The 26,866-nt window shown below is 56.1% G+C and overlaps 10 protein-coding genes across 10 annotated transcripts; 5 read left to right on the top strand and 5 right to left on the bottom strand.

The window, feature by feature from the left end:
• Positions 1-652: 652 nt before the first annotated feature.
• Positions 653-1,390, bottom strand: P884DRAFT_299208 (PRELI-like family-domain-containing protein; the record flags this gene model as incomplete). Its single annotated transcript, XM_069444675.1, has 1 exon — positions 653-1,390. The coding sequence occupies one exon, from the start codon at positions 1,388-1,390 to the stop codon at positions 653-655; it is 738 nt and encodes a 245-aa protein (XP_069298122.1).
• A 1,745-nt stretch (positions 1,391-3,135) lies between these two features.
• On the top strand, positions 3,136-5,201 carry P884DRAFT_299207 (DWNN domain-containing protein; the record flags this gene model as incomplete). Its single annotated transcript, XM_069444674.1, has 3 exons — positions 3,136-3,310; positions 3,373-3,658; positions 3,710-5,201. 3 exons carry the CDS (start codon positions 3,136-3,138, stop codon positions 5,199-5,201), a joined length of 1,953 nt encoding a protein of 650 aa, XP_069298121.1.
• Positions 5,202-5,846: 645 nt separating this feature from the next.
• On the bottom strand, positions 5,847-6,307 carry P884DRAFT_258757 (uncharacterized protein). Its single transcript, XM_069441271.1, has one exon. The coding sequence runs from the start codon at positions 6,152-6,154 to the stop codon at positions 5,915-5,917; it is 240 nt and encodes a 79-aa protein (XP_069298120.1). The 5' UTR covers positions 6,155-6,307; the 3' UTR covers positions 5,847-5,914.
• Positions 5,847-7,563, bottom strand: P884DRAFT_242013 (anion-transporting ATPase-like domain-containing protein). The gene is made up of 2 exons (XM_069440254.1): positions 6,901-7,563; positions 5,847-6,793 (listed from the first exon to the last, which is right to left on the bottom strand). The coding sequence occupies exons 1-2, from the start codon at positions 7,288-7,290 to the stop codon at positions 6,161-6,163; spliced, it is 1,023 nt and encodes a 340-aa protein (XP_069298119.1). The 5' UTR covers positions 7,291-7,563; the 3' UTR covers positions 5,847-6,160.
• Positions 7,564-8,233: 670 nt separating this feature from the next.
• P884DRAFT_129195 (uncharacterized protein) lies at positions 8,234-9,169 on the top strand. The gene is made up of 2 exons (XM_069437195.1): positions 8,234-8,252; positions 8,542-9,169. The coding sequence occupies exon 2, from the start codon at positions 8,722-8,724 to the stop codon at positions 9,148-9,150; it is 429 nt and encodes a 142-aa protein (XP_069298118.1). The 5' UTR covers positions 8,234-8,252; positions 8,542-8,721; the 3' UTR covers positions 9,151-9,169.
• Positions 9,170-10,186: 1,017 nt separating this feature from the next.
• P884DRAFT_258752 (uncharacterized protein) lies at positions 10,187-10,827 on the bottom strand. The gene is made up of 2 exons (XM_069441270.1): positions 10,695-10,827; positions 10,187-10,636 (listed from the first exon to the last, which is right to left on the bottom strand). The coding sequence occupies exons 1-2, from the start codon at positions 10,771-10,773 to the stop codon at positions 10,194-10,196; spliced, it is 522 nt and encodes a 173-aa protein (XP_069298117.1). The 5' UTR covers positions 10,774-10,827; the 3' UTR covers positions 10,187-10,193.
• A 2,213-nt stretch (positions 10,828-13,040) lies between these two features.
• Positions 13,041-13,679, top strand: P884DRAFT_258749 (uncharacterized protein). The gene is made up of 4 exons (XM_069441269.1): positions 13,041-13,192; positions 13,286-13,339; positions 13,426-13,458; positions 13,591-13,679. Exons 1-4 carry the CDS (start codon positions 13,108-13,110, stop codon positions 13,629-13,631), a joined length of 213 nt encoding a protein of 70 aa, XP_069298116.1. The 5' UTR covers positions 13,041-13,107; the 3' UTR covers positions 13,632-13,679.
• An 8,361-nt stretch (positions 13,680-22,040) lies between these two features.
• P884DRAFT_329205 (uncharacterized protein) lies at positions 22,041-22,702 on the top strand. Its single transcript, XM_069445626.1, has 4 exons — positions 22,041-22,275; positions 22,333-22,395; positions 22,464-22,526; positions 22,625-22,702. Exons 1-4 carry the CDS (start codon positions 22,211-22,213, stop codon positions 22,659-22,661), a joined length of 228 nt encoding a protein of 75 aa, XP_069298115.1. The 5' UTR covers positions 22,041-22,210; the 3' UTR covers positions 22,662-22,702.
• A 384-nt stretch (positions 22,703-23,086) lies between these two features.
• P884DRAFT_277076 (GTP-binding protein TrmE N-terminus-domain-containing protein) lies at positions 23,087-24,863 on the bottom strand (the record flags this gene model as incomplete). The annotated part of the gene is made up of 2 exons (XM_069443035.1): positions 23,087-24,550; positions 24,618-24,863. The coding sequence occupies 2 exons, from the start codon at positions 24,861-24,863 to the stop codon at positions 23,087-23,089; spliced, it is 1,710 nt and encodes a 569-aa protein (XP_069298114.1).
• A 358-nt stretch (positions 24,864-25,221) lies between these two features.
• On the top strand, positions 25,222-26,696 carry P884DRAFT_291615 (ribosomal L28e protein family-domain-containing protein; the record flags this gene model as incomplete). Its single annotated transcript, XM_069444111.1, has 5 exons — positions 25,222-25,255; positions 25,313-25,337; positions 25,393-25,432; positions 25,483-25,584; positions 25,674-26,696. The coding sequence occupies 5 exons, from the start codon at positions 25,222-25,224 to the stop codon at positions 26,472-26,474; spliced, it is 1,002 nt and encodes a 333-aa protein (XP_069298113.1). The 3' UTR covers positions 26,475-26,696.
• Positions 26,697-26,866: the final 170 nt, after the last annotated feature.

The following is a 26,866-nucleotide window of genomic DNA, read 5'->3' as shown; positions in this document are numbered from 1 at the left end:
AAAACCGGCTTCGAATTTAATGGCGGGTAGGTAATGACTGTGATCCTAACTTGTCCAATCCAGCCCTCCTCCGCCTGTCATGTCCCTTCGCCAGTCCGTACATCAGTCCTAGTGACCGACGCTACAACGCTATCATACAACAAGCACAGCAGAGAGTGGAATTAGGCAACATGCCTCCCGTCTTACCAAGACCTCCGGTAGTTTTGGTTTTTTTTTTCCGTCCTTCCAGCCTTGGTGGTCATGAGCGTAGCCCCTTCGTAAAAATAATGTCCGTTGATATCAAAACAAGTTTCCGTACGCTGTGCTCGAGAACTAGATAAAACAGGGTGAAAGGGGTGGGGAAAAAGTACAACACGGGAGCAGCCGATGGCTGGCTTCCCTCTGAGAAGCCCGCCTTGCCTTGTCGGTGTTGGCGGGGGGGAAAGTGAGAATTGAGGAGGAGTGAAAAGATGTCGATTCATCGAGCCCGCTAAACAGCGGGATCTTGCGCAGACGGCCGACAATATGGCGACGACGCGAGCCAGGGGTGTAAGCTAGCTCAACTCGGGAGCGCGGCGAGACAGACAACCGACGAGACCGAGCTGTCGGGTGAAACAGAGATTCGACTGCTTGCCGAGTAAGAACGAGGCATCACGACCGAAGGCGGCGCCGCTCAATGCGCCCGCTCCATCGCGCGCTGGCTCGCCATCTTGCGCAGCTCGAGCACGCCCATGATGCCCGTCTGGCGCAGTCTCTCCAGGATCATGCGCATGCCCTCGCGGCTCTTGCCGAGCTGGTCCTGCGTCTTGGTCGACGCGAGCGTCTCGATGCTGCGCTGGATGCCGCGCGCGCCCAGCCGCGCAAAGAAGCCGCTGCCCCCCTCGCTCACGGCCGCCTCCGCCTGCGCCTGCGCCTGGCCCAGCCGGTCCCGGATGCGCTCGCCCAACCGGGAGCGGAACACGACCCTGGTCTCCACGTCCGTGCTGTCCGCCGCCGCTGCTGCCGCCGCCGCCGCCGCCGCCTTGTTCTTGGGCACCGTGTAGAGCTGCCGCTCCACGACGGACAGCACGCCGACGAAGTTGAGGTTCCGGCTCTCGGTCGCCATCCACCCCTCCCGCATGTCCACGACGCTCGTCTCGAGAATGTACGACGCCTTGTCCGACGTGCCGCCCGTTAGGGTTGAAGGCAGGAGCTTCATGACGCTCGGCGGCAGGCGCGACTTCTTCAGGTGTATCCGTGTCGTGTGCAGGCGTCCCGTCTCCGGGTCGACGTGCGAGTCGATGGTGTCGGTGCTGAGCACATGGTTGGCGAATGGATTAAGCTGCGGGGAGCAGTAGCGGAGAAAGAAGGCGAGGGTGACGGTCGGGAAGGGGTGAGAGTAGGTGTGGTTGGTGGTGTGCGTGAGGACCATGGTGTCTGCTTCGCCTTCCGAGTTTTGAAATGGTTCAAGCCGACCGCATGGGATTCCGGAGCTGGCGATGAAAGGTAAGGTAGGGGAGGAGGAGGGGGGGGGTGATTGTGTGGTTGTGAGGCCGAGGAGCTTGGATCCTGGCTTTGGCGCGGGGGAGGCGAAGGGTCGTGTTACACAGGCTCGATTGGGTGGAATTGAGGAACAATGCGACGACGGCGTGGGTAATGCGGAGGCGGTTCGTGCGAGACGCGTAGCCCACGATTGAATGGGTTACAGCTTGGACATCGATCGTTGCGGTTCCGCGTAGAAAGTGCCCCCGTCAATCTCTTCTTCCTTGATTCGGGAGCGTTCTCGGGAAAAGAGCGTGCTCCGGAGAAAAAGTTCGCTCGGGATATCCCGAATTGATGAAACACACTGGTGTGGCAGCCAGGAGGGATGAGATCAAATAAGCCTCTGCATCAACCTGATTGAGGAGTGTCCCGGAGGAATCGGGTGGCCAAACAGCCAACAAGAGGGGGGACGCAACTCTGACGATCATGAGCTAAGGTGCAGAGCTTCTGCTGCAACTTTTTGGGCAAGCCGCGTATAAGGAAACCAGCCGAGATGCACCGTCACGAGATCATCGGCAGAGACTCCGCCTCCTAACCGTCCGCTTGGTTTTCTCTATAATAACCTCTTAATACCACAAGCCCTGATTGTTATTAAAGCCATTATTCGATATATACTATAGAGTACATGATGTATGACATCTTTTTCCCCGTTCACATTGGAATTATTAAGCTCTGGTCAAGTTTCTTATTGCTCAAGAGATAGTACTGGAGGTCGCTCAGGTTATAAAGTAATGTGGGGCTGGAGAGCTTCCCTCGGGTTCTCTACGATGCTGCCTTAACCAAGCCACATCCGATCAGGCCGCAACTGAATCTGTACGGAGTAACTTAAGCTGCTTAGTCACCAAGGCCAGCCACATTGGCTGACCAAGTACTTCTTTCAACAGGCCGCCCCTCGATCTTCGCAGGCAAACTCACTTCCTCTTCCCATTTTCTTCCTCATTTCGCACAAACGTCGCTCGGCACCCGATCGCGCCGAACACCAGCATCGCGTCTCCTGGATAGCCCTTCTAGGGGCTTTTTCCGAACGAAGACTGTAGATGCACTTTTTGATTTCGTTTTCGCCACCGCAGATCGAACAAAGACGAATCGAGAGAGCGACTCGCAGAAGTACGCACGACATTCGAGACTCGAACCTGATCCATTGCAGATCGTCGTGGCCCTCACACTAAAAGCCCATTTACCAACTGCATCCAGCAACATTTGTCCCCGAATCCTCGCTCAAAGGTGTCTCTGAATTGCTGGCCGTGGAAGTGGTGCTATTCAGGAGGGGATCAATTGCGATTCTCTATTGACCAGTTTTTCAATAGACACAGAGGTTTCGCAAGGGGTCTTTGTATTGCAATTTTCTTTTCCTTAACCTCCATTCATAAAGCGCTTTTTGTCTCGCCTTGAGAACAAATCAAAATTGAACTCTTGAGTTGAAGAGACGAGCACACCTGTGGCCGTGGGAATCTCTCCAAAAGATCAAGAAAGACATCACTTTCTCTCTGTTCACGTTGTGCGAAACAGGCCTCGAGAGCACCTAATCTCACGTACAGTCCCAAGTGCGGACGCGCTGCTTCCTCCGGCAAGCTTCAACACCCCCGCGCACTCCAGCAACATCTCCCAGTATAGCGCACGTTCGATACCATCAACATGTCGTCCTCAGTCTTTTTCAAGTTCAAATCTCAAAAGGAGCCCACTCGCGTGGAGTTCGACGGCACAGGCATTTCTGTCTTTGAATTGAAGCGTGAAATCATCCTACGGAGCGGACTCGGCGATGGAACCGACTTCGACCTCGTGATATGTGCCGATGAGGGCATGAAGGAGGGTACGTATTCCAGCCGTCTTTACTCATGTTGCGATTTGTTTGACGTGCTGACAACTGCGTAGTATACGATGATGATACGACCATCATCCCCCGGTCAACTACGGTCATTGCCCGACGTATGCCCCCCAAGGTCCCCGGTAGAGGAGGGGCTGCCCGCTATGTGTCTGGCAAGATGCCAGTACACGCAAAGAACTCGTCACGGCGGGAGCAAATTGTGAAACCCGCCACCAAGGCACAGTCCAATACCCTGGCGCAACTTAGCAGTGCGATGACAGAGGAGGAAAAGATGGCAGCAGTCTTTCAGGCACAGACTGAGAACTTTACTTCTCGAGAAGAGGAGATGGCCACGTACGTTCCCTTTAACCCGTCCATGGGATATCGAACGCTAACACAATGCAGCCAGCAATACGTAGCGAAGGGAGGCCCCAAGAAGCCAGCCAATGTCCCCGACCATGACCCTCCTCAGGGTTACATCTGCTATCGTTGTGGTGAGAAGGGGCACTGGATCCAGCTATGCCCAACGAACGACAACCCGGAGTACGACAACCGTCCGCGCGTCAAGAGAACTACGGGCATTCCCAGATCCTTCCTCAAAACGGTGGACAAGGCAACAGCTTTGGGCCAGAATGCCGACGGCAGTGAATCGAAGCCGCCTTCCGGCATCATGGTCAATGCGGACGGAGAGTTCGTGATTGCTGAGCCTGACAAGGCATCCTGGGAGCAGTTCCAGGCCAAGGCCAAGGCCAACCCTACCGCACAAAAGGCCGCTGCCGAGGGGGACAAAGATGTCCGGGAGCGAGGCTTGGAGTGCCCCATCGACAAGAAAATGTTCATAGAGCCAATGAAGACTCCATGTTGTGAGAAGACGTATTGCAATGATTGCATCACAAATGCTCTCATTGAGAGCGACTTCGTCTGCCCGGCGTGCAAAGCCGAGGGCGTCCTGATCGATGATCTAAAGACGGACGAAGGGGCTGTGGAGAAGATCAAGGAGTTTCTCGCTGAAAAGGATGGTAAGAAGGAAGGGCCTAAAAGTCCTGTGGAGTCGAAATCACCAGTTGCCACTGCTGCCGGAGATGAAACCGACAAGACCAACACGAGCAAAGCAAGATCGAAATCGCCGTCGCCGAAGCCCGCAGCCCCGGCCACCACACAAGCAAACCAGTCGTCGACCTCAACAGCGGGAATCGCCGCGTCGACACCCGCCACGGGCGAGAATCAACTTTCCAAGAAGCGGCCCGCCGATGACATTTTAGAGAACCCTAAAATCCCCAAGGCACCAAAGGCAATGCAGAAGGCACAGGAGCTTCAGCAGCAAAGCATGATGCCAATGATGAACGGGATGCCAAACATGGCAGGCGGCATGCCCGGTATGCCCGGCATGAACGGCATGATGCCCATGATGTACGGTGGCATGCCCATGATGGGCGGCAACTTTGGCCCCATGGGCGGGATGAACATGGCCATGATGAACCCCATGATGAACCCCATGATGGCTGGGCCCATGGGGGCCGGCTTCGGCGGCATGAACAACATGGGTGGTGGTGCGGGCGGATTCAACGGCAGCTGGGGCGGTCCCGGCGGCAACGGCGGCGCGAATATGGGCGGCGCTGCGCGGATGAACGGGATGGGGATGGGGATGGGGATGGGGATGGGGATGGGGATGGGTGGCGGATTCGGCGGCGGCGCTCAGCAACAACAGCAATTCCAGCAGTCGCAGCAGGGCCAAGGCCGAGCGCAACAGCAATTCGGGAACTACAACCACAACAATAATAACTACGGGTATCAGCCTACCGAGGAGGAAGACGCCTACTTCCGAAAGCCGGTGAATCCGCACCGGCATCAGAATCGGCAGCGCCGCATCCGGCCGAGCGATTACAGGGAACTCTGAGAGAGAGAGCGTATTTTCCGTATTCGCCTACGGTAGTACTTGGTTCTCTCGCCACCTTCGTATCTCGTACATATTTCGACACATGACCGGCTGTCGATTCTACCTGCACCATCGTATATAGCCATTCCGCGCCCTGGCTCATTGGGTATTTCGAACATCGTCGGGACATATCACATACGGGAGTTCACGTGGCGGTTCACTGGTCCATGTCGAAATGGCGTTCTTGTGTTCTACGTCAGTTGTGGAGCGAGATCATTACTATTGGGACAAGAGCGGAGGAGTCTTTGGCCCATTTAAAGGAGTTCATTGCATTTTTCACTTGGCGTCGGGGTTTTGGTGTTGGTTATGGCAGGGAACGGTTCATTGCTTGTTTCATTTCCAACATCTTGTTTTCTTTCACCAGCGATTGAGAAGTCGAACAGGATGCGCAGATGAGCGACCATGGCCAAGAATAGAAATTTTTCAGGAACGAGGGAAAGGGAGGGTAGGAGGAAAGGAGAGAGGGATTGGACGGCTTGGGAGAAGCGATACATTGAATCTATAACGTTGGGATCGTTCGCGGCCTGTTTGTTGGTTGCTTCTTCTGCTGTGGGCGTGTACATCTACCATGTCGATACGTAGCACTTATTACAGAGAGAAATGGAGGTGCATTGTTGGGCAAGCATCTATTGGTGAACCAAGAGTGTCTGCTTCCCCGAATCCTACGGTTGGAGTTATATTTCGTAGCTCTTGAATTCATGTGAAAGCAAACAGGAGTGCATATACTTTGTGCCTGCTGTACATACGCTCTGCGGCTTGCGTGCCCGTTGACGCCGCATCATAGAATGTGTAGTGGTATTAGTTCTGCAACTGACCGAAGACGCAGGAGGGTATCTCGGCCCGTCGCTGGGTTCTATTTTCTCCTCACTTGTCGCTTGCGCTCCTCTCACCTTCTGCTTTGGTCTTGGGCGCATCGCACTTTACGAAGGTGGCACGAAGGGCTTGATCAACATCTCGCTGAACTTCTCCAGCCGCTCCTTGCCTCTGACCTCCTCGACGAGCAGGGGCATCTTGACGACGTTGAACTCGTCGTACAGCTCCTCGATCTGGTCGAGGTACTTCTTCTGCATGCGGCGGCGGGCGGTGCACTGGTCGCAGTCGGAGCCCGGCTTGGGGAACAGCAGCTGGTTGACGACGATGCTGTGGGTGTCGATGCCGTAGCTGGCCAGCTCCTGGATCATGCGCTCCGTCTCGTAGAGCGAGAGGAACTCGGGGATGCAGACGCACACAAAGGTGGTCAGGCGCTCGTCCTTGAACTGCGCGTTGACCTCGGAGATGGTGGCGCGCAGGGACTCGAGCTTCTCCATCATCTCGCTCAGGTTCTGGCCGTTGGGGAGCGTGCCGTTGCTGCCGAGGAAGCCGTTGAGGAGGGGGCCGTATTGGTTGGAGAGCTGGGAGACCTTGGCGAGGGCCTTCTCGAGGACGGACGGGAACTGGAGGAAGCGGAGGGTGTGGCCTGTTGGTGCCGTGTCGAAGACGATGGTCTCGTAGGACAGGGACTTGACCTGCTTGAGAACCTCGGCGAAGGACATGGCTTCGTCGATGCCGGGGATCTGCGGATCGGCCATCTGATTAGTTCGGAATCGCGGCGGGCGCGCGGAGAATATTATATGGGAGGTGGGAAGGGAAGGGAAGGGAAGGGAAAGGCAGCGGTGCTTACGGCAAAGGCAAGGTCTTGCATCATGCCGCCCATGCCGCCCATGTCGGCCCCGGCGTCACCATCAGCCTGCCCCGCTAGCAGATCCTGGATGCTGCCGTTGGGGTCGATCTCCATGGCGCTCAGGTTATCGAAGCCGTCGACGAGGCGGGCCTCCTTGCCAAACTTTTGGCTGAAGGCGTCACTCAAGTTGTGGGCCGGGTCGGTCGAGATGAGCAGCACGGAGCGGCGAACTTTGGCCAACTGAATGGCGAGCGAGCAGGATGTCGTCGTCTTGCCCACACCGCCCTTGCCGCCGACGAAGATCCAGCGGAGCGATCGCTGGTCGAGGATCGACTGCAGCGTCGGCTCCATGGCGTCGCCATCGTCGACGTTGACCAGCGCGGCGGACATGTTGCCTCCTCCCTCGGGTGGGTTGATCGGGTTCTACTCGAGATTCGGGGGGTCGCACAAGGGGAGGTCGAGGAACGAAAGTCGATGGTTCTTAGTCGCCTGTGGGGCGAAAATGTGAAGGCACGTCGTATGTTCGGTGTACGCTTTGCAGAGAGCGACAAGTCGTGGTGTTTGGCAGCAATGGTTGTTGATGCTGCCCTTGGAAACTGTTCGAAACGCAAAGTCACTTCAGGGTTCAGACGGTCTGTGTGCCTATGTGTGTGTGTGTGCGCGTGTGTGTGTGTGCGTGGTCTGGCCAGGCGCCGCAGCAACGTCACCGGGCGTGGTGGGGCAGTCGGACAGGGGCAGCAGAGGGGTTGGCGGGGTTCCTGTATCCACCTCTCCGGCCGATGTGCGGCTGTTCACGGTGACTACACTAGCACGCTGGGTACCCCTCAGCTGAACCTCTGTCTTGACACCAAGCCAGGGTTTGCGTAGCAGCGGAATGGCAGGTTTCACCTCCAATGGGACAGAGCTGAGAGACGTTTGACGTTTATTCGGAACCCTGGAAAGTGAACCAGTCCTGGGCCATGTTATGTTCAGCTCGCCGCACTCAGGCATACCAATAAATCAATTGGATTTCTCGTGATGCAGATCACCTGTGATGAGGATTCTCTGACCGCAGCTCTTTCTGACCAGAACATCAAAACGTCACCATCGATTTCAGGATTTGCGAGGTGGAATGACAGCGACGGTGCGCCATAGGAAGTCGATCGCTCAAATGTCGAACGTGGGGCTGAGAGTTCAAGGTTACCTTCACCTCAGCTAGCGTAGTGGGAAAGAGCGTGCTACAAAGCCAGGCAACGGGGCAGAAGACCGTGATTGCACCCCGTGGAAATCGCCGCTGCCCGCCCATCTTAGCTTTGCCTAAACTGCATATAAGATCGCGGTAGTCCCTGCTCCTTGAAAGAAGTTCACTTCGGGTAAGACTCGCATCCCCCACCATTGCGACAAGCCGCGCAGTCACCGCCGCCGAGCTCTACAGCGTAGATACGCCCATCGATAAACAGCCAGAGTGTCGATAAGTTAGTTAACTTCCTGGCTCATTAGTGTTCGTCTCTTTTCATTTGATATTTCGTTGCAGCATCCTCCCATACCTCCCCCCGCTTTTACCCACCCAAGCCACTGGCCCTCTACCCCGGATCAGCTGGCCCATCCTTTCGGTCGCTCAATCACTCCATATTCGGTATAACAGCTGATTGCTCGAGGCAGTCGAGCCTTACCCGTTGATCCCAACTTGTAAACTTGCACCCCGCAACACCAGAGGCCGACCATCACCAAAACTTTCAAGAGAACAGAGAAAAAAAATTTTTTTTAAAAAAACAAGGGGTAAAAAGAGGGGGAACGTAAAAGCGAGAAGCAAACAAAAGGATAAAAATAAAAACCGCCAAGATGACTGGCCCAGCCGAGGCAAAGGACCGCATTACCTGCCACATTCTCGACACGACGCTCGGCCAGCCGGCGCGCAACGTGCGCGTCAAGCTGGAGCTGATCTCGACCGAGGTGGCGCCGACGACGCCGCCGCCGCACCGCGTGTTCGAGTCGCAGACGGACGACGACGGGCGCGTCCGCGCCTGGCTGCCCTACAGCTCGGCCACCTCGTCGGGCGAGGTGCCCGTCTGCACGCTCGAGGACGTGCTCGGCGGCATCCGCGGCCCCAGCCGCTGGACCCTGCGCTTCGACAGCGCCGCCTACTTCGGCGGCACCGACAAGACCTTCTACCCGGAGGTCGACGTCACCTTCACCGTCCGCGAGGGCGAGCGCTACCACGTCCCGCTGCTGCTGGCCCCCTACGGGTACTCGACCTACCGGGGGAGCTGAGCCTTGAGCAGCGGGTTGTCTCGGAGGGGAGCAAGGTTTAGAGAGGGGTTGGGGAGGGGAGGGGAGGGGGGATGTGTTTAAAGAACTGAAGGGGCCGGATTGCTTGGGTAAGAATGCTGCTATTAAGGTTACCTTGAGTGATGTGCGGCGGGAAATCCACGAACGTGTGCGGTGGTCGCGGAAACAGGCTGTTCTGGAAGGCTACTGCTGTAGTTGCTTGAGAGGGCTGGAATGGGGGGCTAGGGAGGCCACAAGTGTCTTGTGGAACGATCTCCGGCTGTGTGTACTTTCCTTTTCCTGTCTTGATCTGCCGTCTTTTAAGCATTGTGTTGGATCAAACAATTCAAACTGCCCATGGCCACACGCGCAAGCAACTAAGCAGCAGGGGATTGCAGCGCCGGGAAAGAGTGTGAGCAGTTCGGGTCCGTTGCGGCAGAACAGCAAGGGAATCATCGGGTAGCAATGCGCAGGTGTGGATGAGAGATTGTGTCAGGACGCCGAATATACCTGGCCAAGCCAAGAAGAGCTTGAATTTCGTCGCTAAGGGTACACAATTCAAGCGGCATAGTATCTGCTTTTGAGGATTGACATTCTTTTAAGTGCCGTCATCAAACAAACCTTTCAGTCCGCATCGCCAAACGCCCATGATATGCTTCTCGTCCAGGCTACCGGCCGTGGGGTTCACTCTCCGCATATGTATGCTCGACCCTATCCCGTACGAGACGATGCCGCGAGGCCGGAACCAGCAACGAATGACTGTGATCTCTCCCCCTTTCCCCCAATAAGCTCCGTATGACGGAGCCAGCACAGAGCCCACCCGCCCCGTCTACCGCCCAAGAATTGAATCGCAATAGTCGTGATAACCTATCCCCCCCCAGAGCTATGCAGTGTAAACCCTAACGCCCTATGCTCAAATCAAATACCGCATAAATGCCACCAAAGCAACATGACTCCACGCGAGAGCCAAATCATGACGCAGACCTGGGAAGCCCACCGACGAGCCCTCCAGCAATGTCCTCCGCCCGACGGCGGCCGTGCCGCGCCTACCTGTGCATCAGCCTGCTGATGAAGCTGCTCCCGCGTCGCTTGTGCCGGGAGTTTCCCACCGGCTCTCGGGCGTCTATCTTGGGATGGCCGCCGAACTCTCTGCCGCGGTGTACCGGCGAGTCCGGGTCACTACTGCTCATGCCGTCCGATGACTCGACGCCATCGCCGTCTCTGGACGGGAGCAAGGCGTCGAGGCGAGGAAGCTCGGCCGTTCGGAGCGAGTTGATGGCGAGCCGACCAAGGGCGGAGAGCGTGCCCTCCTCGGATAACCCGCCGGATCTTCCGTCACCGAAGGTAGACGCCCGGCTGTCGGACTGAAGCTGGGCCATATAGGACATGCGGCACCTGAGGAGGGCCCGCGCCGGGTTGACGTCGTCCTCGGTGATGCAGGCATCCGGGCCGAGAACCGCTTCGGGGTGTGGTAGGGTTGTGTTCCGGCCTGCGCGTGGTTAGCTGTAGGCCTAGGTCGACGACGAAATCTAACCTGCCCGACTCACTGCCACAAAACGACTCGGGAAAGCCGGTGTCCCTATGCCGGAGCGACATCCGTGTCGGGCTTTGTGGAATAGGCGGCATCCTGTCTTCCGGGTTGCTGTATCGCGAGGAGAGAGACCTGCGGAACTTGGGCCTGTGCATGTCGGGCGAGATTCAGTAGGAGATTCTCTCGGCTTCCTCGGCGCCCTATCTTGCTGAGAAGGATGACTTTGCGGAGCGGGCTGGCTCGGCGTCGAGCTCGGAAGACCGGCACCGGGCTCTGTGGCTCTGTCGAAGCCGAGAATGGGTGTTTTGACAGACAAGGACCAACGTCGAGAAAACGAGCGGGCAGACATATCAAGTACGGAACGAAGTTGGGTAAATTAAAGCAAAAGAGAAGAGACATTACAAGGGCCCGCCACCATCTGGGGCCGTGAGTGCGAGAGAACCCAGAGGGACGCTCCGAGGGGCCCGGTCTTACGAGAGGCTGCCGGGACAAAGACCCATTGAGAGATCAGACAATCCTTGGCTTTGAGGCACTGATTATTAGGTCGGGGTTGTGGCCGCCACTGGGCCGCCAGCCAGCCAAAAAAAAGCCCATAACGATACCCCTCGTGGATTGAGAAGCGTGGTCTTGGAGAGACGAGAGCCACGATACCGGAGCCTCGACCGCGACGTGGCCGCGTGGCCCGGACGTTTCGTCGCGTGGCTCTGGTCTCGAGATGGGCAGGCGAAGGTGAAGCGGTGGATGAGAGAGGACTTTCTCACCTCGGTCGAAGCTTAAAATGTGGGGCTGCCCCACGCGGTGACGAAATCGGGCGCGCGGCAGGCCGAGCAGCGCCGGCCAATCGATCATCAGGCGCTTGTTGTTTCGGCGCCGCCGGCCAGTGGCCAGACAAAGGCCCTGCTTTCTTTGACAATCGGACAATGGCCCTTGTGGCCTGGTATACGGCAGAACAGAGGAGGTGTGAGGGGTCGCGGACGGCCGTTGAGCGGGTGAACCGGGCTTTTTGAAGAAGGCGGACAGCGCTCCCTTTCCCTCCGAGTTAAAACCAGCAAACTTGCAGTAGCCCGTAAGCTTCTCTGGCCAAAACGACCCCGGAACCGGGAAGGGATTCGCCGCCGACTGCGCAACTAAGTCGCCTAGGCCTGCACGCAGTACATGTACTGTATGCAAGACGACGGCTCAGCCGGCAAGCACCGGACACGAATGCTGTGCAGAAACGGCTCGTCATGGATCGGTCGAGTTTCTATTGGTGGCCATGTTAGCTGAGATGGGGTGCGGCCTGCATTGTGCACCACAAGGTGCTACAGACGATATATCGTTATTGTAGTCGCCGTCTTCGAGTTTGAAAAGTTCCATCCTCTAGCTGGTTGACCAGCCCGCCCTCACATTTGCTCGTTAACAGGCGAGTGCTGCAGGTCGCCTCCTTTCTCCCTAATTTGCGAAGGAAAAAAAGAAGATGGATAGTTTTGAGTCCGGTATCATCGCCCTCGTCTCCGACGGACCGGGTGAGAAGGCCGGTCACGCGGATGGCCCGGCCAAAGATCGGACCTACGCAACATTGCATTCTCCCATCGAATCTCGAGACAAGACAACCGAGTGATGTATGCAGGTCGGACAATTGAGAGACAGCATACATTGACTGTGCCGACACGGCAGCACCTTGCGTATTGTTCCATGCTACCGAATCGGCTGCGAGACCAATCGGCGAGTGCTGCAAGTCTCGGTGCAGGCCAAGATTTTGCGGCCGGCAGATATCAGGTGCGAGCGATCCAGCTTGTCCGCTTACGACACCGGATCCCTCGTGGTGAATGCCACCAAGTCGATTTTCAGTCTAGTCGCTTTCCAGTAGAGCACTCGAGCAGTCAAGTATTTGTCCGTAGTGTATGTACGGATCGCATACTGCGTAGCGTAGTATTCCATATGTATGGAAGTAGGATAGTAATCCGTATCATCACTTTGGTCGATAAGTTTGAATAACCCGCTTGTCTGGATTTGTGGGTCGGTTCCAATAACTACACTAACCAGCCTGTCCTTCCCAGACGGAACCCGGTCCAGGCGGGGCTCCAGACTCCGGTGGAGGGGCAAGCCACCAAGCCCGGTTGATCCGAGCATTTTCCGTCCAGCTCCCGCCTCACCTCAGCCCCTGAAATTGACGCACGAGCCACTCTGACCGGCGCCCCCAAAGCTGAGGCCTGGACCTGTTTGACAGTTCAGGCGATGTGGCACGTTTTGGCAGCGCCAAGGGTTCAGCGAATTGACAGCTCTTCCAATTCACGCGACGGTAACTCTCCCCCCCCCCCCGAGCTTTCATTCTCGCGAGACCACACAACCACTTTCGTCGTCTCGAACCAGCTGGCCATCACCCACCTTTCTCCTTTTCTTTTCTTCCTCTCTACCAGCACTTTCCTTGCCTTCCCCACAGAGTCGCAATGGCCGACCAAATCCAAGAGCTCCTCGACGTGCCGCGCGAGTTCATCAAGGACGGCGTCCAATTCATTAACCGGGCGCAGAAGCGTACGTCTTCCCTCCCTCCGGCTTGTACAAAAACCGTGCTCGCAAAGCGACAACACTTAGTGAGGTACCAAATCACTAACACGCTCGAAACAGCCGACCGCCGCGAGTTCATCAAGATCTCCCAGGCCGTGGGCGTCGGTTTCCTCGGTACGTTCTCCCTCACTCCCCCTTCCCAGTCTTGGAAGACAAGTATATGTGTGTGCGCGCGTGCTAACTAACAGGCCACGCTACAGTCATGGGCGCTGTCGGGTACTTCGTCAAGCTCAGTACGGTCTTCCCCCTCGCCCCCTTCCCTCCGCCCGGTTCGGTCCATTCTTCTCCTCTCGATCCAGATCCAGCCGATCCGGAATCCGTCGGACGACGGTTGAGGGACTTGCCAAGGCTAACCCATTCGCTAGTCCATGTTCCCCTGAACAACATCCTCGTCGGCGGCGCGTAAACCTACAAACCAGCACAGCACAAACAGGCGGAGGCGCAGTGTTGCTGAATTGGGGCTGAAAAGTTGGAGAGGCGAGGGGAAAAAAAAAGAAAAAGAATGGTGAAACTCCAACCCGCAGGCGACGACGAGAAGCGGGCAACGCGAGCGAGCACCTTGGATCCTTCCTGCCGAATTCGGGACAAGGGGCAACGGGTTGACGAGATTTCTCTACGAACGGGATGCTAAATCTTTAGGGCGCAGTGGGCGGATGGGATGAGCATGGACGACGGACGGGCGGCGCAAGATATCCATGTGCCAGTTGGAGAGCTGGGCATTTTACCAAACTTAATCATTTGCCGACAGGGGCAATTGTAAAGGATTCAATATGTTGTTGTTTCGGCGGTCCCCAATTCGTGCCCAGGCGGGCTCTGTACCTAAACGGGGTATGCGTGCGTATGCTTCCGGATGTGTGTTGAGGCCCTTCCGGCAACCGGTGTTTTTGCCAAAGGGTGGTGGTTACGTGTCATACACTCGACAATCACTCAATTTACACACAAAGCACGATCTGAACGAGAGCCTTAGAATCTTGTCATGGTTTTTGATGCCGCAGTTCATCAACTACTTCCGGCAATGCTGGCTATATGCTTGGCTTTTCTTCTGTGCCAAGGAGGACGGATTTAGGGAGCCCCGATCTGCGGTGCCGTTACACGCGCTATCAAGCGATGGCTCGAGTGACCTGTTCATACGACCACAGCTACGTCTAAGTCGCTCTCTATCGCCTGGTGGCGAGGTACTGAGCCGCGTTGTCCCAGACGGTGCGGTCAACAGCAGGTATATCATTGGCGCCAAGTTGCTTGATGCCAGCATAGAGGGCATCGAAAAAGTTGCAGGCAATGCCGAAATCTTCGCTGAAGGACACAGCGTACGGCACATACACGCCGGGGAACTGCTTCAGCTTCTGCTCCTTGTGCGGGTCGTCCGGCAGGAGGTCGTCAAGATACGTCTTGACGGCGATTCCGAGAGCAACATCCGGATCGTAGAGGAAGGGAAGCCTATGAACCGGTCAGCGTCCACCTGTCAAAGTCGTTAGGTGCACCTGGATACATACTGATGGCTCAGCTCCCAGCTATCGTCCCGCTGCCGCTTCGCCTGGGCATACATAAACATGTGGGCGAGGATCGCCTCGATAAGATCGCGGTCGGCCGACCGAACCTCGGACACGAGCGAGCGGAAAGCGAGTAGGTTCTTGCTGAGGGGCCCGGTGTAGCCATTCGCCTGGTGCCTGAGCTTCAGCAGGCTGGCACATCTGCTAATCAATAGGAGACTCGCTTGGTCGGTCTCGGTCCCGTTTAGAGGAAGACCGCGCAGCTCCTCATGCGGGTTTCTGGCGTTGAGGAGCTCGAAGCGGACCAACTCGAGCGCGACAAGAACAGACTCGAACAGGTGCGGGAAATCGGGATACTTGTTGACCGTCGGCTCGACGGCGGTCAGGGCAGTGGCGAGTGCAGAGCCCCAGTTGGTGAGTTCATGTTGGTCATCGACGTAACCCCGAACGTGCAGGAACCGCCAGAGGCAAATCGACTTGATGAGCGCACCAGACTCAACGCCCCTCAGTTTCTCCTTTGGGTTCGAGCGCGTCAGGGGGACAAACTTGGTATTCTTGAGCGCAAGAACCTCGGAGAAGATGGAGCCGTGGGCGAACTGTGGGAAATGCTCCGTGATGGACACCTCCCGGACGTTCCAGCTGTCGACTTGCGGGCCAAAGTTGGCTTTAGCCTCCTGGCGATCCCAGACCGTGGAGGAGTAGTTTCGGTCGTACCAGACCTTCATGCTGATGTTCTTATATCCAATGCCTCGGTTCAGGCGAGGTATGACCAGGCTTAGGGCAGCCTCCTTGATTCGGACGGACTGGGTCGTCACCAACTTCTTGTACTCTTCCGAGGCGACCCCGTCAAGGGTTGGCAAGACCTGCAACTGGCCGTGAGTGATCCATGTGAGGAATCGCGGACCGATCAGGCCTGTGTTCAGGTAATGAAAGAGCTCCGAGGGGAGCTGGAGGCCGAGATACTCGTGATTATCGTTGGTCAAGTGCTCGTAGTCGTGAACCTTGACTTCGCCGTTCTCGGCGATGTAAACGAAGTGGTCAACGACCATGCGGGCTTTGCGGTACTTGTCCAACCAATCGGGATCCTGGCTCTTCAGGATGTCTTGGAAGCTGCTGCAGACCAGCGTCACCGACTTTTCAGCCGTTCGCAGCATGTTAACCGCATCAGCTACCGTGTGCGGCTGTGTCTTGATGATGGTCTGGTCGGCCAGGGGCGGAAAAGGCGGAAGGAAGGACGTCCCCGTCATCAGGAACGCGTCGACAAAGAGGGATTCGCTGACATTCAGAGCCTTGAGGATGTGTTTCTTCGAAACTGCATAGACCAGGTTGTTCTCCCAGTCGATGGTGCGGATGACGCAGTCTCGGATCGGATAGAGCAGGAGCTCCGAGGAGCCCATCACTCCGGCACACTGGTCCGAGTCGATCAGGTCAAAGTACGCGATCTGCTCTCGAGATTAGACGACCGTCGAAATGGTCAGGCCGGGGCGGGCGGGCTCACCTGCGCAGAGGCGTTGAACGGAGGGACAAGGAAGTGCAGGCCGCGCTTTTTCAAGATGGACTGCAGAAGGGGATAGAGGGCCCTGGCGGGAAAGGCGCCTAGCGAGAGTTAGCCAGACGGTGCAGTCGGCGAGCGCACATGGCAGACGTACTTGTGCTCTGGCCGAAGGCGGACACGGCTTCGTCGGCGCGACCATTGAAGTACAGGTCCCACGAAATGTCCAACTTCAGGCAGTTGGCTAGGCCGCGTTTGACCGCCGCCTCGTCCTGGCCAGCCACGGACTGGCCATCGAAGATGAAGAAAGGGATGATCTTATGGGCCTTCCAATGATCCAAATCGTTTTCGATACGGCCCTGGATCCCCGTCAGGCCACCGAGGGCCGGGAGGAGGGGCTCGTTGCCCGGGAGGACATCGAGATGCAGCTGGAGGTAGTACGTAGCGTCGACGGCGATCGCAGTGTCTTCAAGTTCGCTCAGAGGATGGGCTCTGGGAGCAAAGAAGAATCAGCCAGCGGCCTGGGATCCGCGGGGATAAGGCGAGGGGCGGAGGGGGAAGAGGGTAGGTTCGGAAGAATTGAGTCACGTACACAGCCTGGTTGTAGATGAAGGGGTCCCCAATGAGGTCTTCCATTTTGGTCGTTAGTATATCAATCAGAGGCGTCGCAGAGAAGAAGAGCGAAATGGGCGGGAGTTGCGTTTGAATCCCAGCGAGGATCGGGTGTCCACCCAGCTCCCGCAGCTCAGAATGCCACCACCGAGTCGCCAATTCCTCCGCACGGCCAGTCACTCCGAGGAAGGCGTCCCCGCTGAATCCGTTCGTCGGCAAGCATGCAAGTCGCTGGCGGGGGGGGATGGCGACGGCGCAAAAAAAAAAAAATGTAGGTTGTTGGGCGTTGTTGTTCGGCGGTTTGAAGGCCCAGAGAGGGATAGTTCCTGGCCGTTGGAAACAAACTGACGAGGGAGCGGACCCGTGCAGCGAAATGCGCTGGTTATCCCCCCCCCTCCCTTTCGTCGCAAACAGCTCGAGCAGCACGGGGCGAACCAAAAATGATCTGGCGGGCGTGTGAAGAGTGGCGGCTGCCCTGGTGTAGACAGGGCGGGGCAATGACAATAAAGGAGGGAGCTAGAATAGGAAAGAGAGAAGAAAACCGCTGTTGGACTTACTCGGCATTGTGAAGGGCTAACCAGACCGATGAGGGGTCCCACAACAATCGCAGCAAGTTCTCTGGTCTCTCTCTCTCTCTCCCGCGCGGCTGAGGCCTGGGAACCTGGGAAGCTGGGGTCTCCCGTCTGCGGCCTTGCGAGGGCCAGAACTCTGGTGGTGGAGCACTGGAGGGAAACCGACCAGCCTGCACTGGGAAACCGGCGCGCGCAACGGGTAATGCGGAGGGCCCGCGCGAACAAAAGTGTTAACGCAGGTTAGGTCGGATAGTTAAGCGGGAACGGTCAAACTGACGCAAAAAGGGCGAAAGAAGTGAACAAGGGGGGTTTCTCTTTCAATGAGTGACTTGGAGTTGGTCAACCACAAACACGGGCCATCATCCGGCCACGGGATCAAAGGCGCGCGACTCTGGGGAAAGAACTAAAGTGAGCTTCCGCTTTGCGAATTGAGGCTCAAGGGACGAAGGGAGCCGCTTTGGGTGGTGGAAACTTTGCCGCAGGGCCCGAGCTCTCCATAGCCGTGTGATGGTTTCACACACGGCCATAATGCACTGTACAAGGTTGGAGTGGCGGAGAGCGGTTTTGTGGCTTCGACTTATACGGCAGCTGTGGCTAATAGTCGTCAGGAAGTGAGAGATGAGACAGGCACAACACGGATGCAGAGAGCCTTCTTTGTTCACTATAACCTGAAGTCCAGTACGAGAAGTGGTCAGGTGATGCCTTGAAGTTGACAAGGCGAGCCGACTTGCGTGGGACAAGGGCAAAAGAGGGTGGACAAAGATAAAGAGAATAAATAGGGAAAGAAAAAGAACCATGCAGATGTCCACATCTGACTGTTCAAAGAGGGAATGCCACGGGGGTTTTGGCAATGGTGTTCTGGCATCAAGCCTCCGTGCTTGCCAAAATACCAAAATTCGAAGATGGTCCCACGTACGCAACCAGTCCAATCCTCGAAGGCTCGATGCTGCTCCCACCAGACAGTCATCTTCAACCGTTATGATGACAAAAGTACGAAGCAGCGTCGCTACATCTGTTTTTTTTTTTTTTTTTTTTTTTTTTTTTTTTTTTTTTTTTTTTTTGTAAGGACGTCTCATTTAGACCGTAGAAGACGTATTATTTCTACTGCCCGTGCTCGGCAACCGAGTCTCTCTGCAGCTTCAGCCCAATCTCCCACGATAAATCGAATCAACGAAGAACTAGACGCTGATAGCGGCAGCTTGGAGGTTGGCGAGAACACACCCGAGTCACCCCTCCTGTGAGCAGGAACTGTTCACCTATCTGCCTTCTTGGGGTTTTGGATATAGAACCTTGCATTAGCGTGAGGGCGGCAACCAGGGGAACCGAGGGGTGTTAGTCGGGGTCTGACATGCTGAGGATGGGGTAGCTGCGAGGTCTCTGCGGTTATGATCAATGAACGTTACCAGATCCGGACAACATGATGACAACAACCTCGGACCGGCTTCTGGAAGTGGTAAAAAGTGCCTTGGCAGGGCTGAACGTTAGATGTCGCGTGTAAGTGAGTCCTTTGGAGGCCGAATCTGAGACTGCAACTCGAACGCCTGTTCTGAGGCCTCGCAGCATACCCATCTCGTTTGCTGACATGTCATCCCGAAGGAGAAGTCGAGCGTCAGGTTCGCATGGGTGCCGAAGAGGAGCACGCTATCAAATGACGGCGTGACTGAGCGAGCGACGCATGTCAGAGTAAGGATTCTTGGTGAGCGGGCGAATGGGCAAGCGAGTAATGACGACTGGCGGAGTTGCGAGACAGAAGTGGCGGAATGAACGAATTGCCCAATCGTGTTTTTTTTCTTCTTTTTTTTTTGGTGTGAAAGATCGAAAGAGGAGAGTTTCGGTGATGAATAGAGTTCGGCGATGAGTCAAACCTCGGCCCCCAACAAATCGCAGAGTACCGCACAACTCTGAGGCGCGACTAAACGAGGTAGTCCAAAGTCGATATAACGGATAGACCGAGCCACTTTCTCGAAACGAAAAGGAAGGTTGATGAGTAACGCACGCTAAATAGTTCTCGGGTCGGCATCCTTCCGTTAGCCAATCCAAGAAGAGATGCGAGAGGGACCTGCAGCAACGCTAACAGGCGAAAAGATTGTATTTGTTCCAGTCTCCCTTATTGACGGTAGGCAGTCTTCAACAAGAAAGGCCTAACGAGATGCGGCCCCTCTTTGGTCTCGGGGCTAGAGTACACCTCCACGCCAAGCATTCAGACAACCCCGGCGGCATAGGATTCGCGTGACTACATATATGCGCGCGCGCGTGTGTGTGTATGTGTGTGTGTGTGTGTGTCTGTAGTGTATCAAGTGTGCAGAAGTTAATGGAGGGTAGGACGAGGCAGGGGACGGCACAATGATTCAGCTCGCCGTTCTGTCGGTTTCGAAAATGGCCGGCCGGCACGTGGCGGCACCAGTTAAGTGATACCTTCCGTCCCCCCCCCCTTCCCCCCAAATTACAAAAGTTGGTTCTCCGATTACCGAACCGGTATCACATACGGCCGGGTGGCTATAGAGAGAGCCGTAGAAGCGCCGATGGCTATGGCACATACTCTGAAAAGCCTTGGGGTCCCGAAGATGAGTCTACAACAGAAGAGGTATCTTCGTGTCTCATATGTGATCTGTCTGTATATATTTACAATAGTAGTAAGTCTTGGGATGTATGCAGCGAGCGTTAAGGTTTAGTTAGACGCGGGAGGGACGTAACCCCTTGCTAGATCGTCGTGCTGGGGACACTCCCCGGGGGCGGAAGGAGAACCGGCGTCAACCCGCGGTCCTGGGTTGGCCACCACAGTGCCGCTCCGCCGGATCCTCCCGATGCACTGACGAAGGCCATGAGGCCTCCTAGTCAGCAAGTACGCTCATGGCATTGTAGCAGCAGGTCGACGAGCAGCATCGACCGCAGCGCCTTCATGACATCTCACACCGCTCATGAGTCTCGTCGCTGAGCGTGTAATATGAGGCTCGGCAATAGCGAACCGCCGTACGGGGTTGGCCTGGAAGAGCATGCGTGGGCGCTTGCTCGGTTAGGTGGTTGGTAATCCGTACATTACACAGACCCGTATTTGTATAGACGTTACCTACCATGTACGTGCATACACATGATCATCCGATGTCTCCGCTGCCTAGCGCATGGCGTGCGGCACCGTAGCAACACAGGGCCGTTGAGCTGCATCTGGTCCAAGTTACACACCGGCGAAACTTCCACGAGGGACGACCAGGAACCAGGCGAACGGTCCAGACAAACAGATCGTCAGGAATCCTGGCGCGTGTTTCCTCACGGCTCAACGGCCCGAAGAGAGACATCACGGTGGTTACCATAGCCCCCCCCCTTCCCCTTGAGTACCTTCCATTTCCGGTCCGGCCAGGTACACAAGCGCGCTTATTCCATCGCAGAGCGTAAGATATGACGTACATGGTTGCACGGATTATGTATGTACAAAGTACACAAGGATCTGCCCACCAACCGGCGAAAAGAAGAAGTCCTGGTTGAGTCGATCCGTTTGGGCCGTGTTTGGTTGGTTGCGACACGTGCGATGGCCGAGCCGCAGAGCCCTGAACCGGGAAGGGGGGTTCCGGACCCTTGCGGATCCTCCGGGGACCGCCTGCTCTCTACACTAGAAACAGTGGGTCTACCGCAAACCCCGAGGCCGGGCTTGCCGTGATCGCTGGGTAAAGGCAATCACCCCTTCGTGTTCGATGCGAAAGTTCATGAACTGCAAATTCCGGTATCAACCCTGTCACACCAGGCTGAGAAGGGTTCACTAGACGCTGAGCTGAAGGCCCTTGCAAAAAACAAAAAAACACCTTCTGTTCCATGAAAAGAAACTTTTATTTTTTATTTTCTTTATTTCTTTTATTTTTTTTAAAAAAAAAGTAAGTAGGGTGGCTAGTCCTCGACTTTGTCAGCAAAGGCGCGTGAGAATCGGAACCGGATTGGTGGGAGGGAGAATTTCTTCTACTGGTCCAATGGTCGCTTGTTCGTGCCGCAAGCGGGCGGCTCCGGCAAAGCGACTTGTCCGACCCCTACCTGGTGCTTACATAGGGCGCCAGGCATCCATCCATCTTTTGTCCCAGTAGTGCGGCTCAGCCTTACGGGAAGTAGCCCCAGGCATACAAACCAAGTCCAAGTCCAGACCAGACTCAGCCACGGGACCTCGATCGGAGACGGTGCATAGCCAAAAGCCAAATGTCCGGATCTCGCGGCTTAGGGGCGCTGCACAGTTCACACCCCTCCAAGAGGCCGTATTGGCAGTCTCGTAACATCCAAGGAGGGTTCGGTATCCGGAAGTGCTCTCTTGCCTGCTTTTGGTCGTGTCAAAGTGCATCTGCAAAGGCCCACGCCGCCCGTCCTCGACCAGATTGGGGAACCCATTCGGATGCTACTAACTCCAGTCACACCTTGGGCGTGGTTGCATGTATGTGCATACGTATCGTGCTTTGTAACAACCTCGTCTTGCGACGCCCCTGCTGGTAGGATCTCGAAGTGTCTTCGCGTTGTGGGGATGGGCGTGATCAGGCTTAGGTCATCCGTAGCTCGGGAGCCCTGAGGCATCGCCGCCTTCGCCGACAAGGCTGCTCGAAAGCGGATTGGTGATGGCACGAGACATAGGTCAACAGGAGACATGGCATCTTCACGGCCGTCGGCCTATATAAGACCTGGTCAGATCCTGGGGGGAAGACCTGTGTCCATCATCATCATCATCATCATCATCAACAACACACCAGCAACCTCTACAGCAGCTCTCGCACTAGCTCCCAGCGCGCAAGCCTTCCCAACCAACCCTCATACAACAGCAGTCGAACATCCAATTCTAAGTAAAACATTCACAATGGCTGTCACCGGTTTCTTCGCCACCAGCTCCATCGTCAACCGTGGCCGCTCCGGCTACAACAAGTGAGTAACCCTCAGCGACAACATCCTCACGACCGAGAGATTAACACCGCGACCCAGGAGCAACTCGGACGACGACGACGAGAACAGGTTTGCCAACTTTGGCCGTTCCGGCTACAACAAGTGAGTAGTGTCTCCTCTGAGCAGATTTTGCAGAGAGAATTTAATAGGGCACTAATGCTGGAGCCTAGGGGCAACTCGGATGATGATGAGGAGAACCAGTTTGTCAACCGTGGTCGTTCTGGCTACAACAAGTGAGTCGGCCCCAGACGACTATCTCCCTCTTCCCTTCGGGGAAAGGAAAAGAAAAAGTGAGAAGCAAAGTCGGGTTGGTAACTGACAGGTCGACCAGAGATGACAAGGACGACGAGGATGACAACCATCACTAGATCCTCCTTTTGACCTCTCTTTCATCGTTTCCGTTTCAGGCTTTCAATCCTTGAGTTGCCGCTGGCTCTCATCGTTTTTGAGCGCGCATCGCAAAGGAGTTGGTACGGCGATAGACTGTGCGACTATGGCATATAGACTGGTTGACGGTGGGCGCAAGCCCAAGGGCGGTGCGGCGGCTGTTAGGTGGCCGGCCGAATTCCAGGGCTCGACGATAGACTTCAGGCTCGGAAGGGGCCACTAGACGGAGGGGCGTTCGGATGCTGACTTGATGATCTTTAGATGGGTGGACTTTTTCGCCGGGAACGGTCGGAGGGTCCTACGCTGCTTGTATGTAATACTACTGTTGCATAATCATTATTTCCCGACACAGAATCTTGCTCGCTTGTTAGCGGGAATGTGCCCAAGAGATCGCACTCAAGTTGACTCACTTTTCGAAGATGACACCCAAAACCTCTTCCACGTCTCCAGACTCGCCACGCCCGGTGATAGAGGCCAACCGGAGGGCGGCGAGTCGCAAGTGCTCCGCGGCCAGGACGACATCCGGCTCATCACCAGAGTCGGATCTTTCAGCTTCAGTCGTGAAATCTTCGAGGTGCCGTTCGCACTCGGAAAGCAGTTGATTTTGTCGCTCGCTGACACCAAGTAGATGCTGCATGTCATCCGGCAACGACGTCAGGTTCGAAAATGATTGGGTCAGCGCTTCGGTGAGTGCGCGTACGCCGCCTGCATCAGTCAGCCCTGCAGCTGCCGGAGAGGCCGCAGCCTTGCAGGAGATGGTCAGCGGCTCGACATCGCGTAGGCCGTCGACATCCGCCAGCGCGGATGACTTGAAATCTCGGACGAGCTGCTTGAGCATCTCCGGGCTGACGACGTCGGTCTTATTGATCGCCACAAGGCACTGCTTCGCACCGGCTGCTAACCTGAGAGTCTCAGCATCGTAACTTATCCGGGCGGCGCCGGACCCCGTCGCCTCGACAGATGCCAGGACGATGATGACATCTGAATCCAGGGCTTTCTGTCGCGCTCTCCGAATACCTTCCTCCTCAATGGCGCCAATGGGGGAAGCCGAGGTTCCGTCGTGGTGACCCATGGGTTCCGATGTCTTCGTCCGGATTCCAGCAGTGTCCGCGAAGGAGCAAAGGTACCCCCGTATATCAAGACTGGCCTCGACAATATCTCTGGTTGTACCTGCCTCGTCTGAGACGATCGAGGCCTCTCGGCCGACGATCAGGTTCATCAGCGAACTCTTCCCAGCGTTGGGCGGACCGAGGAGGGCTATGCGGATCCCGTTCCGGAGCAGTTCACTCCGTTGGTTGCCGAGCTTGTGCACTTGGATTTGTCGAACGATGTCCTCGACCAGCCTGGTGACGTTGGCCAGGAGCTCGGAAGGCGACTCATCGAAATGCTGGTCCTCGGAAAAGTCGATCAGAGCCTCGATCTCGCCGCGGGCGAGCAACAACTGCTCGCGCCAGCTGTCGTACGTCTTGCCCAGGATGCCCGAGTTGCCTCGAACCGCTGCACGGCGTTGCTGCTCGGTCTGGGCAGCAAGCGTATCGCCGAGGGACTCGACCTGGGCGAGATCCAATCGGCCATTGTGGAACGCACGCTTCGTGAATTCTCCCGGTTCGGCGTAGCGTATCTTCCCGGATGAAGAGCACTTCCGGATGGCGGAGAGGGCGGCCTTGACGGTTGCGGGACCTCCATGAACGTGGAGCTCAAGCACGTCTTCTCCCGTGACTGTTTTGGGCCCAGGGAAGTACAGAACAAGCGCATCAGAGTCGACAACATTCGCGCCAGACGCATCGACCGGCCCGGGTTCGAAGAGTGTCCTCACCGCGGCAAATCTTGGCTTGGGCACAGCCCGACCTGGACAAAGTCCACGGTATACCTACAGATCTCTGTTAATCAGGCAAAATAATTAAAAAAGGAAAAAAAACCGGTTGAAGGTAACACACATCAAGACAATCAGGGCCGGATATTCGAATCACGGCTATGCCTGCCCTTCCAGATCCCGATGACAGGGCGTAAATGGTATCGTTGTTGATGAAAGGAGCCTCATTGATCGTCGGTAAGCCACTGCTGCTCAGACTGTGAATGTGATGGCGAGGATGATGCCGTGATTGGAGCCGAAGCAGCGCAGGTGCGGCTCCAAATCCCCGCGGCTGCTGTCTCAAGACGCTCCTCAGCGCATAGCGGAACATTGACTTTGGTACACAACTAGAAGCTGTGCAGGTGCAAGGTGTTTCGACCGAGTTAGAGTAGAGTAGAGTATGTATGTATTCCGTACAGAGTACAGTAACAGTACTGCCAAGTAAACAGAGTAAACTTTAATTGGCTAGAACTGGCCCGACTCCGATAAGACCAAGATTGCGCATGCACTGGCCAATCCCTGGACCAAAACTTCGAGAGCCCAGAGCTTTTTTTCAGCATCGCGTTTGCAGCCCCTCCAAGTTATTTATCATAGAGAAGAACGGCTTCTCTTCGAGACTATCTCACCCCTCTTCCGAGGCGGACCTGGAGCCAAGCCTATTTTGATACGCCTGCCGACAACATTGCACCATGTCTGACGAAATCGTCTGGCAGATTATAAACCGTGAGCACTCGATTAGCCCAACTCGACCAAGCGCTCCATGCTAATTCAGCTCTGCAGAACAGTTTTGTGCCTTCAAGCTCAAGTAAGAATTGCTTGTTGCTCCTCTTGTGTCGCCCACTGACCCTAACTCGGCCTAGAACAAACAAGGGAAATAACTTTTGCCGAAATGAATACTCTGTATGTGGCCTCCCCGGTGCTACGCGGCCGTTTTGCTCACGACGGAACAGGTCAGCGGTTTGTGCAACCGCCAAAGTTGCCCCCTCGCCAACAGCCGGTATGCAACGGTCAGGACATCGCCGAAAGGGACAATATATCTCTACATAAAGACGGTGCGTTGTTCTCTTCCTGCCCCTTCGCAGAGTGAGGCAGTTTCTAGAGTGTGGCAATCTCTAACCTGGGACTCTTCTCCGTTCCTCAGATTGAACGATCGCACATGCCGTCAAAATGGTGGGAGAAGATCAAACTTTCCAAGAACTACCAAGAAGCGCTCGCGCAGATCGAGAGCCGGCTGCAATTCTTCCCCAAATTCCTCATCCACAAGTGCAAGCAGCGCCTGACGCGGCTCGTCCAGGTGGCGGCGCGGATGCGCAGGATAGCGGCCGAGGAGGCGCGGTTGGGCGAGAGGCTGGTGCCCAAGATGGCGCCAAAGATCAAGCACCGCGAGGAGGCACGCGAGCGCAAAGCGCTGGCGGCCGCCAAGCTCGAGCGCACCATTGAGCGGGAGCTGCTCGAGCGCCTGCGGCAGGGCGCGTATGGCGACATGCCGCTCAACTGTAATGCCAACATCTGGAAGAAGGTGTTGAATGCTCTTGAGGCGGAGGGCGAGGGAGTTCGGGATAAGGACATGGACAAGGGGATCGAGGAGGACGGGGAGGAGGGCGAGTCTGAGGCGGAACTCGAGAAAGAAGCGGAGGAGGAGGACGAGGAGGAAGAGGACGGCGCGGTGGAGTACGTGTCGGACTTTGACGAGAGCGACGACGAAGAGCTGGCCGATATCGAGGACTGGCTGGGGAGCGACGAAGACGACGCCGAGGATGACGACGATGATGGCGACGACGACGACGAGGACAGTGAGGAGGACGACGACGAGGAAGAGGTCAAGAAGAAGAAGGCCGGCGACAAGCGGAAGAGAGGCCGCGCGGTCAAGCCCGCGGCGCGGAAACGGAAGGAGATCGAAGTGGAGAGGGAGACGGAGAGGGCAAAACTACTCGCATTTTAGAGTGCGCAGAGGCGTTATGTATGATTTTTCGGTCGTCGTCCTCATGCGAGGAACGCAGGACTAAGCTGATACACCTCAAATGCGATCAAGGTAGGGTTCAGCTGCGAAGACCGTGTCCCAAGTCAGCATCTACTCCAGCACGACCGGGATGGGGGGCTTGAGGTGTCACTCATCATCGTGATCTTTGTGATCGGCCTACAAGGGCGTACCGTGACTCAAGCGAGTAATCCTTCAGCTGGATTGCGTCTCCGTCGAGCTCCCTTTCAATCTTGGTGTCGGAGTTATACTTTGATGCCCAAGGAATCTACTATGCCCGCAATTTCACCACTATTGCCGAACGAAGGCAAGCCTTGACCCTGCATGTCATGGGTGTCAAGTGTCAAGATGTTCTG

The sequence above is a fragment of the Thermothelomyces heterothallicus genome, assembly GCF_042370625.1.
Source record: "Thermothelomyces heterothallicus CBS 202.75 unplaced genomic scaffold P884_scaffold_9, whole genome shotgun sequence".
In the NCBI taxonomy this organism is placed as follows: domain Eukaryota; kingdom Fungi; phylum Ascomycota; class Sordariomycetes; order Sordariales; family Chaetomiaceae; genus Thermothelomyces; species Thermothelomyces heterothallicus.
This window is presented reverse-complemented; position numbering and strand designations above follow the sequence as displayed.